Source organism: Grampus griseus (assembly GCF_964374135.1).
Source record: "Grampus griseus genome assembly, chromosome: 7".
NCBI classification, from domain to species: domain Eukaryota; kingdom Metazoa; phylum Chordata; class Mammalia; order Artiodactyla; family Delphinidae; genus Grampus; species Grampus griseus.
This window is the reverse complement of record NC_139001.1, coordinates 26,590,837-26,607,199: the sequence shown is the minus strand read 5'-3', so window position 1 is coordinate 26,607,199 and position 16,363 is coordinate 26,590,837. Positions and strand designations below refer to the sequence as shown.

General features: G+C 35.5%; 1 protein-coding gene across 1 annotated transcript in view; it reads right to left on the bottom strand.

Moving 5' to 3' along the window:
* The window catches only part of KANSL1L (KAT8 regulatory NSL complex subunit 1 like), a 129,715-nt gene extending 113,649 nt beyond the window's left edge, over positions 1-16,066 (bottom strand). The window contains 1 exon segment of the mRNA XM_082658439.1: positions 14,961-16,066. Within this exon segment, the coding sequence (XP_082514565.1) occupies positions 14,961-16,048 (1,088 nt within the window). The 5' untranslated portion in view covers positions 16,049-16,066.
* Between the last annotated feature and the right edge of the window lie 297 nt (positions 16,067-16,363).

Here is a 16,363-nt window from a genome sequence, read left to right as displayed (position 1 = left end):
GTGCAGCGTCCCATGCAGAATTAACCCAGAGGAATACACCACAACACATTGTAATCAAAATGACAAAAATTAAAGATAAAGAGAGGATATTAAAAGCAACAAGGGAAAAGCAACAAATAACACACAAGGGAATTCCAATAAGGCTATCAGCTGATTTTTCAGCAGAAACTCTGCAGGCCAGAAGGGAGTGACATGATATACTTAAAGTGATGAAAGAGAAAAACCTACAACCAAAAATACTCTACCCAACAAGACTCTCATTCAGATTTGATGGAGAAATCAAAAGGTTTACAAACAATCAAAAGCTAGAAGAATTCAGGACCACCAAACCAACTTTACAGCAAATGCTAAAGGAACTTCTCTAGGCAAAAAAGAAAAGGTCACAACTAGAAACAAGAAAATTACAAACTGGAAAAGCTCACTGGTAAAGACCAACATAGAATAAAGGTAGGAAATAATCCATGCACAAAGCTAGTAGGGAAGTTAAAAGACAAAAGTAGTAAAATTATTTGTATCCACAATAAGCAGTTAAGGGATACACAAAACAATTAGATGTAAAATATATCAAAAACAATAATCATAAAGGGAGAACAGCACAAATGCAGGGTATCTAAAAATGTGTCTGAAATTAAGAGATCAGCAACTTAAAACAAGCACATAAAAATATACACTCTGTGGGCTTCCCTGGTGGCACAGTGGTTGAGAGTCCACCTGCTGATGCAGGGGACACGGGTTCATGCCCCGGTCCGGGAAGATCCCACATGTCACAGAGTAGCTGGGCCCGTGAGCCATGGCCGCTGAGCCTGTGTGTCCGGAGCTGTGATCCGCAATGGGAGAGGCCACAACAGTGAGAGGCCTGCGTACCGCAAAAAAAAAAAAAAAAAAAAAAAAAAAAAAATATATATATATATATATATATATATACACACACTCCTATACAAAAACCTCATGATAACCACAAAACAAAATCTATAACAGATATACTCGCAAAAAAGAAAAAGGAATCCAAACATAACACTAAAGACAATCATCAAATCACAAGAAAAGAGAGTAAAAGAAGAAAGGGGGGGAAAAGACCTACAAAAACAAATCCAAAACAATTAACAAAATGGGAATAGGAACATACACATTATTAATTACCTTAAATGTAAATGGACTAAATGCTCCAACCAAAAGATACAGACTGGCTGAATGGATACAAAAACAAGGCCCATATATTTGCTGCCTACAAGAGACTCACTTCAGATCTAGAGACACATACATAATGAAAGTGAGGGCATGGGAAAAGGTATTCCATGCAACTGGAAATCAAGGGAAAGCCAGAGTAGCAATACTTATGTCATAAAAAGTTGACTTTAAAATAAAGACTGTCACAAGACAAAGGAGGACACTACATAATGATCAAAGGATCAATCCAAGAAGAAGATATAACAATTGGAAATATATATATGCACCCAACATAAAAGCACCTCAATAGATAAGGTAAATGTTAACAGACATAAAAGGAGAAATTGATAGTAACACATTAATAGTGTGGTGACAGTAACACCCCACTTACATCAATGGACAGATCATCCACACAGAAACTCAAAAAGGAAAGTCAAGCCTTAAATGACCCATTAAGACCAGATGGACTTAATTGATATTTATAGAGCATTCCATCTGAAAGCAGCAGAATATACATTCTTTTCAAGTGCACATGGAACATTCTCCAGGACAAATAACACCCTGGGCCACAAAGCAAGCCTTGGTAAATTTAAGAAAACTGAAATCATATCAAACATCTTTTTGGACCACAACACTATGAGGCTAGTAATCAACTACAAGAAAAAAAACAACTGCAAAAAACACAAACACATGGAGGCTAAACAATATGTTTAACTAAACAATCAATGGATCATTGAAGAAATCAAAGAGGAAATCAAAAAATACTTAGAGACAAATGAAAATACGACAATCTAAAACCTATGGGATGCAGCAAAAGCAATTCTAAGAGGGTAGTTTATAGCAATACAACTGTACCTCAGGAAACAAGAAAAATCTCAAATAAACAACCTAATCTTATGCCTAAAGCAACCAGAGAAAGAAGAACAAAACGCAAAATTAGTAGAACAAATCATAAGGATCAGAGCAGAAATAAATGAAATAGATACTAAAATAAAAAACAGAAAAGATCAATGAACCTAAAAGCTGGTTCTTTGAAAAGATAAACAAAATTGATAAACTGTTAACCAGACTCATCAGGAAAAAAAGAGAGAGGGTCCAAATTAATAAAATCAGAAATGAAAAAAGAACAAGTTACAACTGACACCACAGAAATAGATCAGATCATAAGATACTACAATAAACAACTATACACTAATAAAATGGACAACCTAGAAGAAATGGATAAATTCTTAGAAAGGTACAATCTCCCAAGACTGAACCAGAAAGACACAGAAAATATGAACAGCCCAACTACCAGTAACGAAATTGAATCAGTAATTAAAAACTCCCAGCAAGCAAAAGTCCAGGAACAGATGGCTTCACAGGTGAATTCTACCAAATATTTAGAGAAGACTTAACATCTATCATTCTCAAACCATTCCTGAAATGCAAAGGAAGGAACACTTCCAAACTCACTCTATCACCCTGGGCCACTATCACCCTGACATTAAACCTAGACAAAGATATCAAAAAAAAAGAAAATTATAGGCCAATATCACTGATAAAAATAGATGAAAAATCCTCAGCAAAATACTAACAAACCGAATCCAACAATACATTAAAAGGATCACACACCATAATCCAGTGGGATCCCAGTGATGCAAGGATTTTTCAATATCTGCAAATAACTGAATCTGATATACCACATTAACAAATTGAAGCATAAGAACCATATGATCATTTCAATAGATGCAGAAAAAGTTTTTGACAAAATTCAACATTTATGATAAAAACTCTTCAGTAACCAGGCAAAGAGGTAGCTGACCTCAACATAAGAAAGGCCATATATGACAAACCCACAGCTAATATCATACTCAATGATGAAAAACTGAAAGCATTTCCTCTAAGATCAGGAACAAGACTAGACTGCCCACTCTCACCACTTGTATTTAACATAGTTTTGGAAGTCCTAGCCACAGTAATCAGAGAAGAAAAAGAAATGAAAGGAATCCAAATTGGAAAGGAAGAAATAAAACTGTCGCTGTTTGCAGATGACATGATGCTATACACAGAAAATTCTAAAGACACTACCAGAAAACTACTAGAGCTCATCAATGAATCTGGTAAAGCTGCAGGATACAAAATTAATATACAGAAATCTGTTGCATTTTTATACTCTAAAAGAGAAAGTAAGGAAACAACCATAATACTCTGATGAAAGAAATTGAAGATGACACAAACAGATGGAAAGATATACCATGTTCTTGGATTGGAAGAATCAATACTGTTAAAATGACCATACTACCCAAGACAATCTACAGATTCAATGCAATCCTTAGCAAATTACCAACGGCACTTTTCACAGAACTAGAGCAAAAAAACTTAGAAATTTGTATGGAAACACAAAGACCCCAAATAGCCAAAACTGTCTTGAGAAAGAAGAATGGAGCTGAAGGAACCAGGCACCCTGACTTCAGACTAAACTACAAAGCTAATCAAAATAATATAGTACTGGCACAAAAACAGACACATAGATCAATGGAACAGGATAGAAAGCACAGAAATGAACCCACACACTTGTGGTCAATTAATCGATAACAAAGGAGGCAAAAATATACAATGGAGAAAAGACAGTCCCTTCAATAAGTGATGCTGGGAAAACTGGACAGCTACACGTAAAAGAATGAAATCAGAAAATTCTCTAACACCATATACAAAAATAAACTCAAAATGGATTAAAGACCTAAATGTAAGACCAGATACTATAAAACTCTTAGAGGAAAATATAGGCAGAACACCCTTTGACATAAATCACAGCAATATATTTTTCAATCTGTCTCCTAGAGTAATGGAAATAGAAACAAAATAAACAAATGGGACCTAATGAAACTTGAAAGCTTTTGCATACCAAAGGAAACCATAAACAAAACAAAAAGGCAACCTACGGACTGGGAGAAAATATTTGCAAACAATGCTACCAACAAGGGATTAATTTCCAAAATATACGAACAGCTCATACAGCTTAATGTCAGTAAAACAAACGACCCAATCAAAAAGTAGGCAGAAGACCTAAATAGACATTTCTCCAAAGAAGACATACAGATGGCTAACAGGAACACAAAAAGATGCTCAATATCACTAATTATTATATTAATGCAAACCAAAACTACAATGAAGTATCACCTCACATCAGTCAGAATGGCCATCATTAAAAACTCTACGAATAGTAAATCCTGGAGAGGGTGTGGAGAAACAGGAACTCTCCTATAGTGTTGGTGGGAATGTAAATTGGTGCAGTCACTACGGAGAACAGTATGTAAGTTCCTTAAAAAACTAAAAATAGAGTTACCATATGATCCTGCAATCCCACTCCTGGGCATATATCCAGAGAAAACTTTAATTTGAAAAGATATATGCATCCAGTGTTCATAGCAGCACTATGTACAATAGCCAAGACATGGAAGCAACATCAACAGATGAATGGATAAAGAAGATATGGTATATATATACACAATGGAATGTTACCCAGCCATAAAAAAAGAATAAAATAATGCCATTTGCAGCAACATGAATGGATCTAGAGATTATCATATTAAGTGAAGTAAGTCAGAAAGAGTTAAGACAAATATCATATAATATTACTTATATGTGGAATCTTAAAATATGATACAAATGAACTTATTTACAAAACAGAAATAGACTCACAGACACAGAAAACAATTTTATGGTTACCAAAAGGGAGGGGGAGAGATAAATTAGGAGTTTGGGATTAACATATACACACTACTATATACAAAATAGGTAAACAACAAGGACCTACTGTATAGCACAGGGAACTATACTCAATATCTTGTAATAACCTATAATGGAAAATAATCTAATATATACATATATATATATATATGACTCAATCACTTTGCTGTAGACTTGAAAGTAACACAACATTGTAAATTAACTATACTTCAATTAAAAATAATAATAATTGTTTTATGTACAAGGCTAAACAGGTCCAGAGGGAGAATTGTAACCATTTATCTCACTAATAAATAACTGCTATACTATAAAAAAAAAAAGAAAAAAAAAGAAACTAAACTGAAGAGACAGAGAAAGTTAGGCCATGCTAGCACTAATCAAAAGAAAGTGGGAGTAGCTATGTTAATTTCAGACAGACCAAACTTCACAGCAAGAAAAGTTATCATTGATAAAGAGGGGTATTACATAATAATAAAAGGGTCAACACTTCAAGAAGATAACAATCCTTAATGTGTATGCATCTAACAAAGAGCATCAAACTATGTAAGGCAAAATTGATAGATGACTGCAAGAAGAAATAGATGAATCCACTATTATATCGGAGACTTTAACATTCCCTCTATCAGAAATGTGCAGATCCAACAGGCAGAAAATCAGTAAAGACAAAGATGAACTCAACAGCACCAGTAATCAGCTGGATATAATTGACACCTATAGCCTACTTCATCCAACAACAGCAGATTACACATTTTTCTCAAGCTAACATTAAACATTCACCAAAACAGACCATATTCTGGGCCATAAAACACACTTCAACAAGTTTTAAAAAACAGAAATTATATAATGTCTGCTGTCAGGCCACAATAGAATTAAATTAGAAATCATTAACAGAATGGTTAACTGGAAAATCCCCAAATACTTGGAGATTAAACAACACACTTTTAATTAATACATGGGGTGAAGAAGAAATCTCAGTAGAAATTTTAAAATACTGTGAATGAAAGGAAAATGCAAATACAAGTCTCAAAATTTGTGGGATACAGTGGAAACACTGCTTACAGGGAAAAGCCTAAGAGAAAAAACAGAATTTATAGCATTAAATTCATACATTAGAAAATAAGAGCGATCTAAAAATCAACCATCTAAGCTCCACTTTAGGAAACTAGAAAAAGAAGAGCAAGTTAAATCCAAAGTAAGTAGAAGAAATAATAAAAATCTGAGCAGAAATCAATGAGACTGAAAACACGAAATCAACTGAGAAAAATCAAAAAAACCAAAAAATGGTTCTTTGAAAAGATCAGTGAAGTCAATAAGCCTTTGTCCTGGATAACCAGAATTAAAGAGAGATCACAGAAATTACCGATATCAGAAATGAAAGAGGAGACTTCACCACAGATCCTATGAACCCTAAACGGATAATCAAGGAGTAACATGAACAACTCTAAGTCCACTAATTTGATAATGTAGAGGAAATGGGCTAATTCCTTGAAAGGTACAATCTGCCAAACCTCAAACAAGAAGAAATAAACAATCTGAATAGACTTGTATCTGTTAAAGAAATTAAATCAATAATTAGTAACCTTCCAAAACAGAAAGCAGCAGGCCCAAATGGGTTCACTGATAAATTCTACCAAAAATTTAAAGAAGAAATTTTACGAATTCTCTAGAATCTCTTTCAGAAGATAGAAGGAGAGGGACCACTTCCTAACTCACCTATGAGGTCAGCATTACCCTAATACCAAAACCAGATAAAGCTATTACAAGAAAACTACAATCTTATGAAGATAGACACAAAGAACCACAAAATGTTAGCAAATTGAATTTAAAAATGTATAAAAAGACTTACATACCATAACCAAGTGGGATTTATCCTAGGTATGCAAAGCTGGTTCAACATTCAAAATCAATTAATGTGATCTATCATATCAACAGGCATCATATTATCATATCAATATCACATCATTACATCATATCACATCAAAGAGAAAACAATCACATGACCATACCAAGAGGTGCACAAATAGCATTTCACAAAGTACAACATACACAATGAAAACTCTTAGTAAACTAGAAAAAGAGGGAATTTTCTCAACCTGATAAAGATTATCTACCAAAAACTTACAGCTATATCATACTTAATTGTAAGAGAGTAGAACCTTTCCCACTAAGATCAGGAACAAGACAAGATATCCCGTCATCTCTCCTTTTCAACATTGTACTGGAAATCATAGCTAAAGCAATAAGACAAGAAAAGGAAATAAAAGATATACAAGTTTGTAAGGAAGAAATAAAACTCTGTTCACAGATGACATGATTATCTATGGGAAGAATCCAAAAGAATCATTTTTAAAAAGCCTACAACTAATAAGCAATTACAGCAAGGTTGCAGGATACAAAGTTGATATACAAAAGTCAACTGCTTTCTCATATACCAGCAGTAAAAAAGCAGAATTTGAATTAAAAGCACATTACCATCCCCCAAAATGAAATACTTAGGTATAAATCTTACAAAATATGTATAAGATCTATATGAGGAAAACAACAAAACTATGATTAAAGATATCAAAGAAGAACTAAAAAATTAGAGAGAAATTCCATGTTCATGGATAGGAAGATTCAATATTGTCAGTATACCAGTTTTTCCCAACTGGATCTATAGATTCAATGCAATGCCAATCAAAATGCCAGCAAACTATTTTGTGGAAATAAACAAAATGATTCTAAAGTTTATATGGAGAGGCAAAAGACCCATGATAGCCAACACAATATTGAAGGAGAACAGCAAAGTCAGAGGATTGACACTATCCATATTCAAGACTTAGTATAAAGCTACAGTAATCAAGACAATGTGGTATTGGCAAAAGAACAGACAAATAGATTAACTGAACCAGATACAGAGCCCCCAAATAAATCCACAAAAATATGGTCAACTGGTTTTTGACAAAGATGTGAAAGCAATACAGTGGAGAAAAGGCAGTCTTTTCAATATATAGTGTTGGAAAAACTAGACATCCACATGTAAAAAAAAAAAAAGAATCTAGACATAGACCTTACACTCTTTCCAAGAATTAACTCAAAAATGATCATAGGGATTTCCCTCGTGGTGCAGTGGTTGAGAGTCCGCCTGCCGGTGCGGGGGACACGGGTTCATGCCCCGGTCCGGGAGGATCCTGCAGGCCACGGAGCGGCTGGGCCCATGAGCCATGGCTGCTGGGCCTGCGCATCCGGGGCCTGTGCTCCACAATGGGAGAGGCCGCAGCGTTGAGAGCCCCGCGTACCACAAAAAAAAAAGATCATAGAACTAAATGTAAAACGCAAAACTATAAAATTCCAAAAAGATAACATAGGAGAAAATCTAGGTGACCTTGCATATGGTGATGACACTTTAGACAAAACAAAGGCATGATCCATGAAAGAAATAATTGATAAGCTAGACTTCATTAAAATTAAAAACTTCTCCTCTGTAAAGACACTTGAAAGAGAATGAGAAGGCAAGCCAAAGGCTGGGAGAAAACACTTGCAAAAGATATATATAATAAAGGACTATTATCTGAAATATACAAAGAACTCTTAAAACTCAACCCAATTAAAAAATAGGCAAAAGACTTGAACAGACACCTCACCAAAGAAGATATATATATATGGCAAGTAAGCATATGAAAAGATGTTCAACATCATATGTCATTTGGGAATTGCAAATTAAAACAACAATAAGATACCACTACACATCTGTTATAATAGCCAAAATCTGAAACACTGACAACACCAAATGCTGGCAAAGATGTGGAGCAATAAGAACTGTCATTCGTTGTTGGCCGGAATGCAAAATAGTATAGCTACTTTGGAAGACAGTTTGGCAGTTTCTTACAAAACTAAACATACTCTTACCATATAATCCAGCAATTGGACTCCTTGGCATCTACGCAAATGAATTGAAAATGTATGTCCACACAAAAACCAGCATGCAGATATTTATAACAGCTTTATTCATAATTTCCAAAACCTAGAAGCAACCAAGACACCTTTCAACAAGTGAATGGATAAACTGTGGTTATAGGCAGACAATGGAATATTATTCAGTGCTAGAAAGAAATGAGCTATCAAGCCAGGAAAAGACAAGGGAAAAACTTAAATGCATAGTACTAAGTAAAGAAGCCAATCTGAAAAGGCTACATACTATATGATTCCAACTATATGACTTTCTGTAAAAGAAAAACTAAGGGGCTTCCCTGGTGGCGCAGTGGTTGAGAGTCCACCTGCCGATGCAGGGGACATGGGTTCGTGCCCTGGTCCAGGAAGATCCCACATGCCGCAGAGCAGCTGGGCCCGTGAGCCATGGCCGCTGAGCCTGCGCGTCCGGAGCCTGTGCTCCACAACAGGAGAGGCCACAACAGTGAGAGGCCCGCGTACCACACACACACAAAAAAAGGTGATAAATACAAAACAATTTGTCAACTTGATATTATACAAGTATAAAAGTACTCATTTGCAATTTATTAATATAATGTTATTCGTCTCTTTACTCTCTGAATGTCACACTGAGCTCATACTCCTATTTATCAAATTTCTCAAAGGGAAATTCATCACCTGGTTTTTTTCTTTCTACTGGCAAAATAGGAAGTGTTTATACAGAAAACTGAGTATTCATTTCTGCAGCTCTGCAAGAAATTATTTACTTAGCTCTTTCCCATCGTTCAATCTAGAAAGAGTCACCTCACAGCTTATAATTAAACAACTCTCCCTTCTTTCTTAGTAAATATCTGATTTTGTTTAAAAGAATTTCCTTATCAAGATAGCCAATTTACATACTGAAGTAAAAACTAAAAAGAAAATTTGAATACATGGAAACTAATATGGAAAAATGAAGAGATTTTTCTCCAAACACCCAAGATGGTTGAGTGATTTGGAAGATACTGGCAGATTTCCTCAGATAAGAAAAGAAGCCATGTTTCTTCCTTTTTCTTACAACATTGAAGGATCAGAATATGTCTGTGTTAAAATCTATGAGTTTTCCCACATGCATCCTGGAAGAAAGTAACTAATCATCATTTCCCAGAAGAGAAGAAAAAATAAATAAATAAAAGCTAGAACTCTAATGCCTTACCACCAGATGAGAAGTAACATAATTGTAACACAGTGTGTCAAACCCACTCACATCCCTTCACACATACCAGTTCAGCAGACACAAACCTGACTTCCAACTGCCAGCACCTGCATTTCTTTGAGGGCTTTTTGTTGGTGGTGCTTAAGCGGTCTTTGTCACTCAAGTGGCAGAACAGAACTGCCAGGGAATTAGTAAAACCAGGAATAGTCTTCACCCAGTAACTGATGGGATTTGATATACAAATACTCCAGCTTCTTCACCTCTCAAATGGTTAACTCAGGCATGTATTTTACACTGGCTCCCCAAGTTTTCCATGGGATATTAAGCTCCAGTCTTCCACAACCATAAACTGCTTAATAAGGCACTCTTTATTGGCTATCAACTCAGTGCCTTATTAGGCATAGGTACTTTATATTTATTATTTCATCTAATCATCTCCAGAACTCTTTAAGGTAGACCAAAAAAGAGGAATCTGATTCAGTGGGTTAAGAATAACCTAACCATTGCTCAGAGTCACAGAGCAAGCCACGACTGTAACACAAGTATGTCCATAACTTGTGTTCCTTCACCAAAGAGACAGAACATGGAGGGGGGAGTTTCCATTCATATTATAAGGATTATATCTCAAACCTACAAAAAATATAAAGTCCTCCTGTTTTGCTTTGCAAAGTAAATTGACTTTTTAGAAAAGTGCCTAATGCACATTAGTCTTTCAGCCACAAGTTATCTTTAAAGTGTATCAGTAATGTCATTATAAATTAATCTACTGTCTACATATAAATATATATTTTAAATAACTGGTAATGGCTAATGTGAGTACTTTCCAATTTCTTAAAACCATCATATTCCTTCACAGGTAAATTTCCTGATTAGAGTGATGGAGTGAAGGAACTTGTTTTTCTTATATGGGCTATAAATTAAAAAAAAAAAAAGACATTAGTTATCATATAATCTAAGATTTTTAAGATAAGCATAATACACATATCAATTTTACTTATCAAAATTAAAATTTTAAATATTAGAATAATGACTTTCAAATGTCCATATTTTGGTATATTTTATTCATTCATTCATTCATTCAACACACACTCATGCGGGTTCTAAGATGTATAAGATACATTTTGTGACCAGTTTGTTACAAGAGACCAAGGAAGAAAGGAGGGAAAAATCAAGTAAAGATATACTACAGAATGGAAGAAGAAAAAATAAAACATATAGAAAGAGAAAATTTTACAGACTGCCAACCTTGATTTTTGTACCTTTACAGCTACATATACAAATACAGAAAAATTCATTCATTCACTCAACCAACACCAAACAACCACTAAAAAGCAGACAGTGCTAGGAACTGGGTATACAATGACAGAAAAAGTAGTACTTGTCTTTAAGTTGCTTAAAATTAAGTTGCATAGCAAAGGAAGCTATCAAAAAATCAAAAGGCTGAATACTAAATGGGAAAATATATTTGCAAATGGTATATCTGATAAAGGGTTAATATCCAAAATATACAAAGAACTCATACAACTCAACATCAAAAACAAACAACCTGATTAAAAACTGAGCAGAGTGGGGCTTCCCTGGTGGCGCAGCGGTTGAGAGTCCACCTGCCGATCAGGGGACACGGGTGTTGGCCCGGTCCTAGAAGATCCCACATGCCGCGGAGCGGCTGGGCCCGTGAGCCATGGCCGCTGAGCCTGCACGTCCGGAGCCTGTGCTCCGCAACGGGAGAGGCCACAACAGTGAGAGACCCGCGTACCGCAAAAAAAAAAAAAAAAAAAAACTGAGCAGAGGACCTGAATAGACATTTTTCCAAAAAAGACATACAGATAGCCAATAGGCACATGAAAAAGTGCTCAGCATCACTAATCATCAGAGAACTGCAAATCAAAACCACAATGAGCTATCACCTCACACCATTAGAATAGTTATTATCAAAAAGACAAGAAATGACAAGTGTTGATGAGGATGCAGAGAAAAAGGATCCTTGTGCTCTAATGTTAGGAATGTAAATTTGTGCAGCCACTATGGAAAACAGTATGGAGGTTCCTCAAAAAATTTAACGATAGAACTACCTTATGATCCAGCAATCCATTCCCTGGTATTTATCCGAAGAAAATGAAAATACTAACTCGAAAAGATATGTGCACCCCCATGTTCATTGCAGCATTATTTACAAGAGCCAAGACACGGAAGCAACCTAAGTGTCTATCCATAGGTGAATGGAGAAGTTTTTTTTATATATATACACATACATACAATGGAATATTATTCAGCCATAAAAAAATGAAATCTTGCCATTTGCAACAACATGGATGACTCTAGAGGGTATTATACTATGTGAAATAAGTCAGACGAATACCATATGATCTCATATATGGAATCTAAAAAACAAGACAAGCGGAACAAAACAAAAACAGACTAATAAATACAGAAAGTAAAAAGGTGGTTGCCAGAGGAGGAGGGTGTGGGGTGGTGGGGTAAAGAAGTGAAGGGGATTAAAGAAGTATATACCTCCATTTATAAAACAAATAAGGCACGGAGATGTAATATACAGCATAAGGAATATGGTTGATAATACTGTAATAACTTTGTATGGGGACAGATGGTTACTAGTCTTATATTGGTGATTACTTCAAAATGCATGTAAATGTCAAATCACTACACAGCATACCCAAAACTAACATAACATTGTGCATCAATTATATTTCAATAATAAAAAACCCTGCCCTAGGGCTTCCTTGGTGGCGCAGTGGTTGAGAGTCTGCCTGCTGATGCAGGGGACACGGGTTTGTGCCCCAGTCCGGGAAGATCCCACATGCCGCAGAGCAGCTGGGCCCGCGAGCCATGGCCGCTGAGCCTGCGCGTCCGGAACCTGTGCTCCACAACAGGAGAGGCCACAGCAGTGAGAGGCCCGTGTACCGCAAAAAAAAAAAAAAAGAAACCCTGCCCATTAGCTCTTCTCAACAACAAAACAACAAAATGTAAATAATTTACAGCATTTACCTACTAAATGTTATTAAATTGAATTACTTCAAAAGCATTATAAATAGAAAACCTGATAAATTTCTGGACTTCTTATAGAACACACTTGCTTAATAATGTGTAAGCATCATTGATATAATGTTGACAAAGTTGGATGGTCCAACAGAAAGTGCATAGGTTTAAAGTTTCACATACATGGGCAAGAAGCCTAGCTCCACCACTTATCTGGCTTTTTGACCATAGGCAAGTCACTTAGCCATGCTGAGCCTTTTTCTTATTAAGCGAAATAAAGATAACAACAATTACCTCCCATGGTTGTTGAAAGGATTAAATAATATATCAAATGTAAAGTAAATAGCACAATGCCAGTTAGAAAAATATGTCCTCAATAACTATTAGCTCTCATTCAAATCCATTTCAAATATAGTGATAACAGAACACCAAAAAGCCTGGAATGCTCACTTTGTTTTACATTTTACTCCTTACTATAAAAATTAATATACTGACCTTCTACTTATTAGTAAAAATTAATGTATTCCGCTTCTAATTCTATAATGATTCTCACTTATCTTTGAGAATTTGATAAAAATGATGAACTTCTTCCTCCCCAAATGCCACATATATACACAGTATTTTGCATCAATTTAGGGACATTAACAGATTCTCTGAAAGCTAGATTAGAAACTATATTCTAGCTGGCTGTTTAAAATAAAATTAATTCAAATTAAATAAAATTAAAAATTCAGTTCTGGGCTTTCCTGGTGGTACAGTGGTTAAGAATCCACCTGCCAATGTAGGGGACATGGGTTCAGGCCCTGGTCCGGGAGGATCCCACATGCCGCAGAGCAACTGAGCCCATGCATCACAACTACTGAGCCTGCGCTCTAGAGCCCGTGAGCCACAACTACTGAAGCCCACGTGCCTAGAGCCTGTGCTCTGCAACAAGAAAAGCCACCACAATGAGAAGCCCGTGCACCGCAATGAAAGAGTAGCCCCCGCTCGCCGCAACTAGAGAAAGACTGCGCGCAGCAAAGAAGACCCAACGCAGCCATAAATAAATAAATAAATAAATAAATAAATAAATAAATAAATAAATTTTTAAAAATTCAGTTCTTCAGTTGTACTGGCCACATTTCAAGTGCTCAATAGCCACATGAGACTAGTGCCTACTGGATAACACAGAAATAGAACATTTCCATCATCCCAGAAACTTCTATCAGAACTGTTCTGGAGTATTAAAATGGTATGATAGGTAAAACTATTTTTCTCTGTGCTTCTGTTTTGTTTTGTTTCGTTTTATAAAATATCTAGGTATCTCTGTTTGAAGCAGATTCCCAAGAGGGTAGAGGCTGAATATTTTGTCTATCACTGAATCTCTAGGGTCCAGCACATAATAAGCATTCAATAGGTATCTAAGAGCTGACATTATAATTTTGTTTTGGTTATATTAATCTAGCAAAAATTGACTAAATTGGTAAAGACCAGAGCTGAAAGCTGTGAATACGAGCATATAAATAGTTAAAAAAAATTTTTCTAACTAGCAGGTCAATTTATATGTACTGCCAACTGATAAACTCCTGAAGCCAGTGAGGGCTACCTACGCAGACTTTAAATTTTTTTAGCTATACATTTTGGCTAGATAACTTAAGCAAAATTTTAAGCCCTGTCCACAGCCTATTCTATTCAAGAACAGGAAAAATACATATTTATAGCTAATTATTTTTCATTATTCCTATCTGGGTTTTTTCCCTAGATAGAGCAGTTGGGTAACTTATTTTTAAATAGTATGTATATATTAACAGACTGTCATTTTTAACAAAAGAAACATTTTAAAAATTCACCAAAGTTTTATAACTTAAAGATTATGGCATTAAGATTTTAGAAAATCTATTTCTTTTAAACATATCTTGAAATCAAGACAAAATTGCTGCTATATACAGAACAGTAAAAGGTCTAATAATAATTTTGCACTTACACTGACACATTTTTTCTAATGGTATATTCATCCAAATCGTCATCAGAGCTGCTATCAGTTGCATCAGAATCCAGACCCTCTTCAACATGAGACAACAGCCCTGTAGCAGACAGTGCAAATCTTTGGATTTCTGCAGCTGTACACCGTGCAAAGCCATTTTTTGTATCATTCCACAATTTATTCTCTGCAGTCAATAAGTTGATGTCTGGTTTAATTTCAGTGCATTTAGGTAAACTGTTATCCAAAATTGTGGTAGGTTCATGAAAAATCTTCATTTTGGGGAGTTGATGTTCCATAGAAAATTTCATTTGCTGACCACAGTGCTTAACAACATGCTTTGCCAGGAGCATCTGCAAATGTTTCTGAGTTCTTCTAGCTTGGCTAAGTAAAATTTTCTGTTTGCTTACACAATGAAGTAAACGAGCATTCACTTCCTCCTCTTTTTCAGCAGTTGAGGAACTAATAGGCACGTTTGAGTGGTCAGGCCCAATTTTGTTTTGAGCACAGTGCAATAAACCCTTTTTAATCTCAGCGTCACTATCTTTATCCAAAAGTGCATTCTTTTGGTACCACTTACAGTTTTTCAGTTGTCCTTTATCTACATTAGTGTCTTTGGTTATATTTGAATCCAAAATAATTTGTACATCTGTCATGCACTGACTTTTGGTATCTGACAGAGGTTCCTTTTTGATGAACTCTTCAGAATGAGAATGACAGATTTTACTGAGCTGAATGTTGCTACCATTACACAGTATGTTTTTCAGCTTATTGCAGTGGGGTTCCCCTAATTTCTTTTGTTTACAATTCTCACTGTATTTATTTAATGTAGCATTAGAACTCATTAAAAGAACAGTCTGGTAATGTTTTGAAGACTGAGAGGAGCCAAAATGTTTTAAATTCACAAAATTAGTGCTAAGAGTAGGTTCAGGAGTTGGAAATCCCAGCATCTGAGAGAAAGTGTCTCCTTTTAGCTTTTCATCTACCGTTCTTGGACCTTCCATGCATAGCATCTTGTCCGACTCCATGGTACTTGGTAAAGATGAAAAGCAGATACCCTTTGTTGCTGCCTCCCTCAGAGCTGGGGTCATGGCGAATCCTGCAGATAATTACTGCAAACCTAAAATAATGTAAAAATAAATGATCAAATATCAAGAAAAAAGTTTTATACTTTCCCCAAGGGCAACACTTTCAATGTCTCTGATTAAAAAGCGAATGGAACTAAATTCCTCCTCTATTTCCCAACTCCTAACATTATCTTTGCTCTTTGCTAGCTCATAAGGAATTCAATAAGGACTATTCTCCATTCTGACTGTGGGCCTAACACCCAAAACTCAAATGAAAGTTGCACAGTGCCTAGTATTTAAGAGTTAGACAAATATTTGGGAATGCAATTACATCTCAGG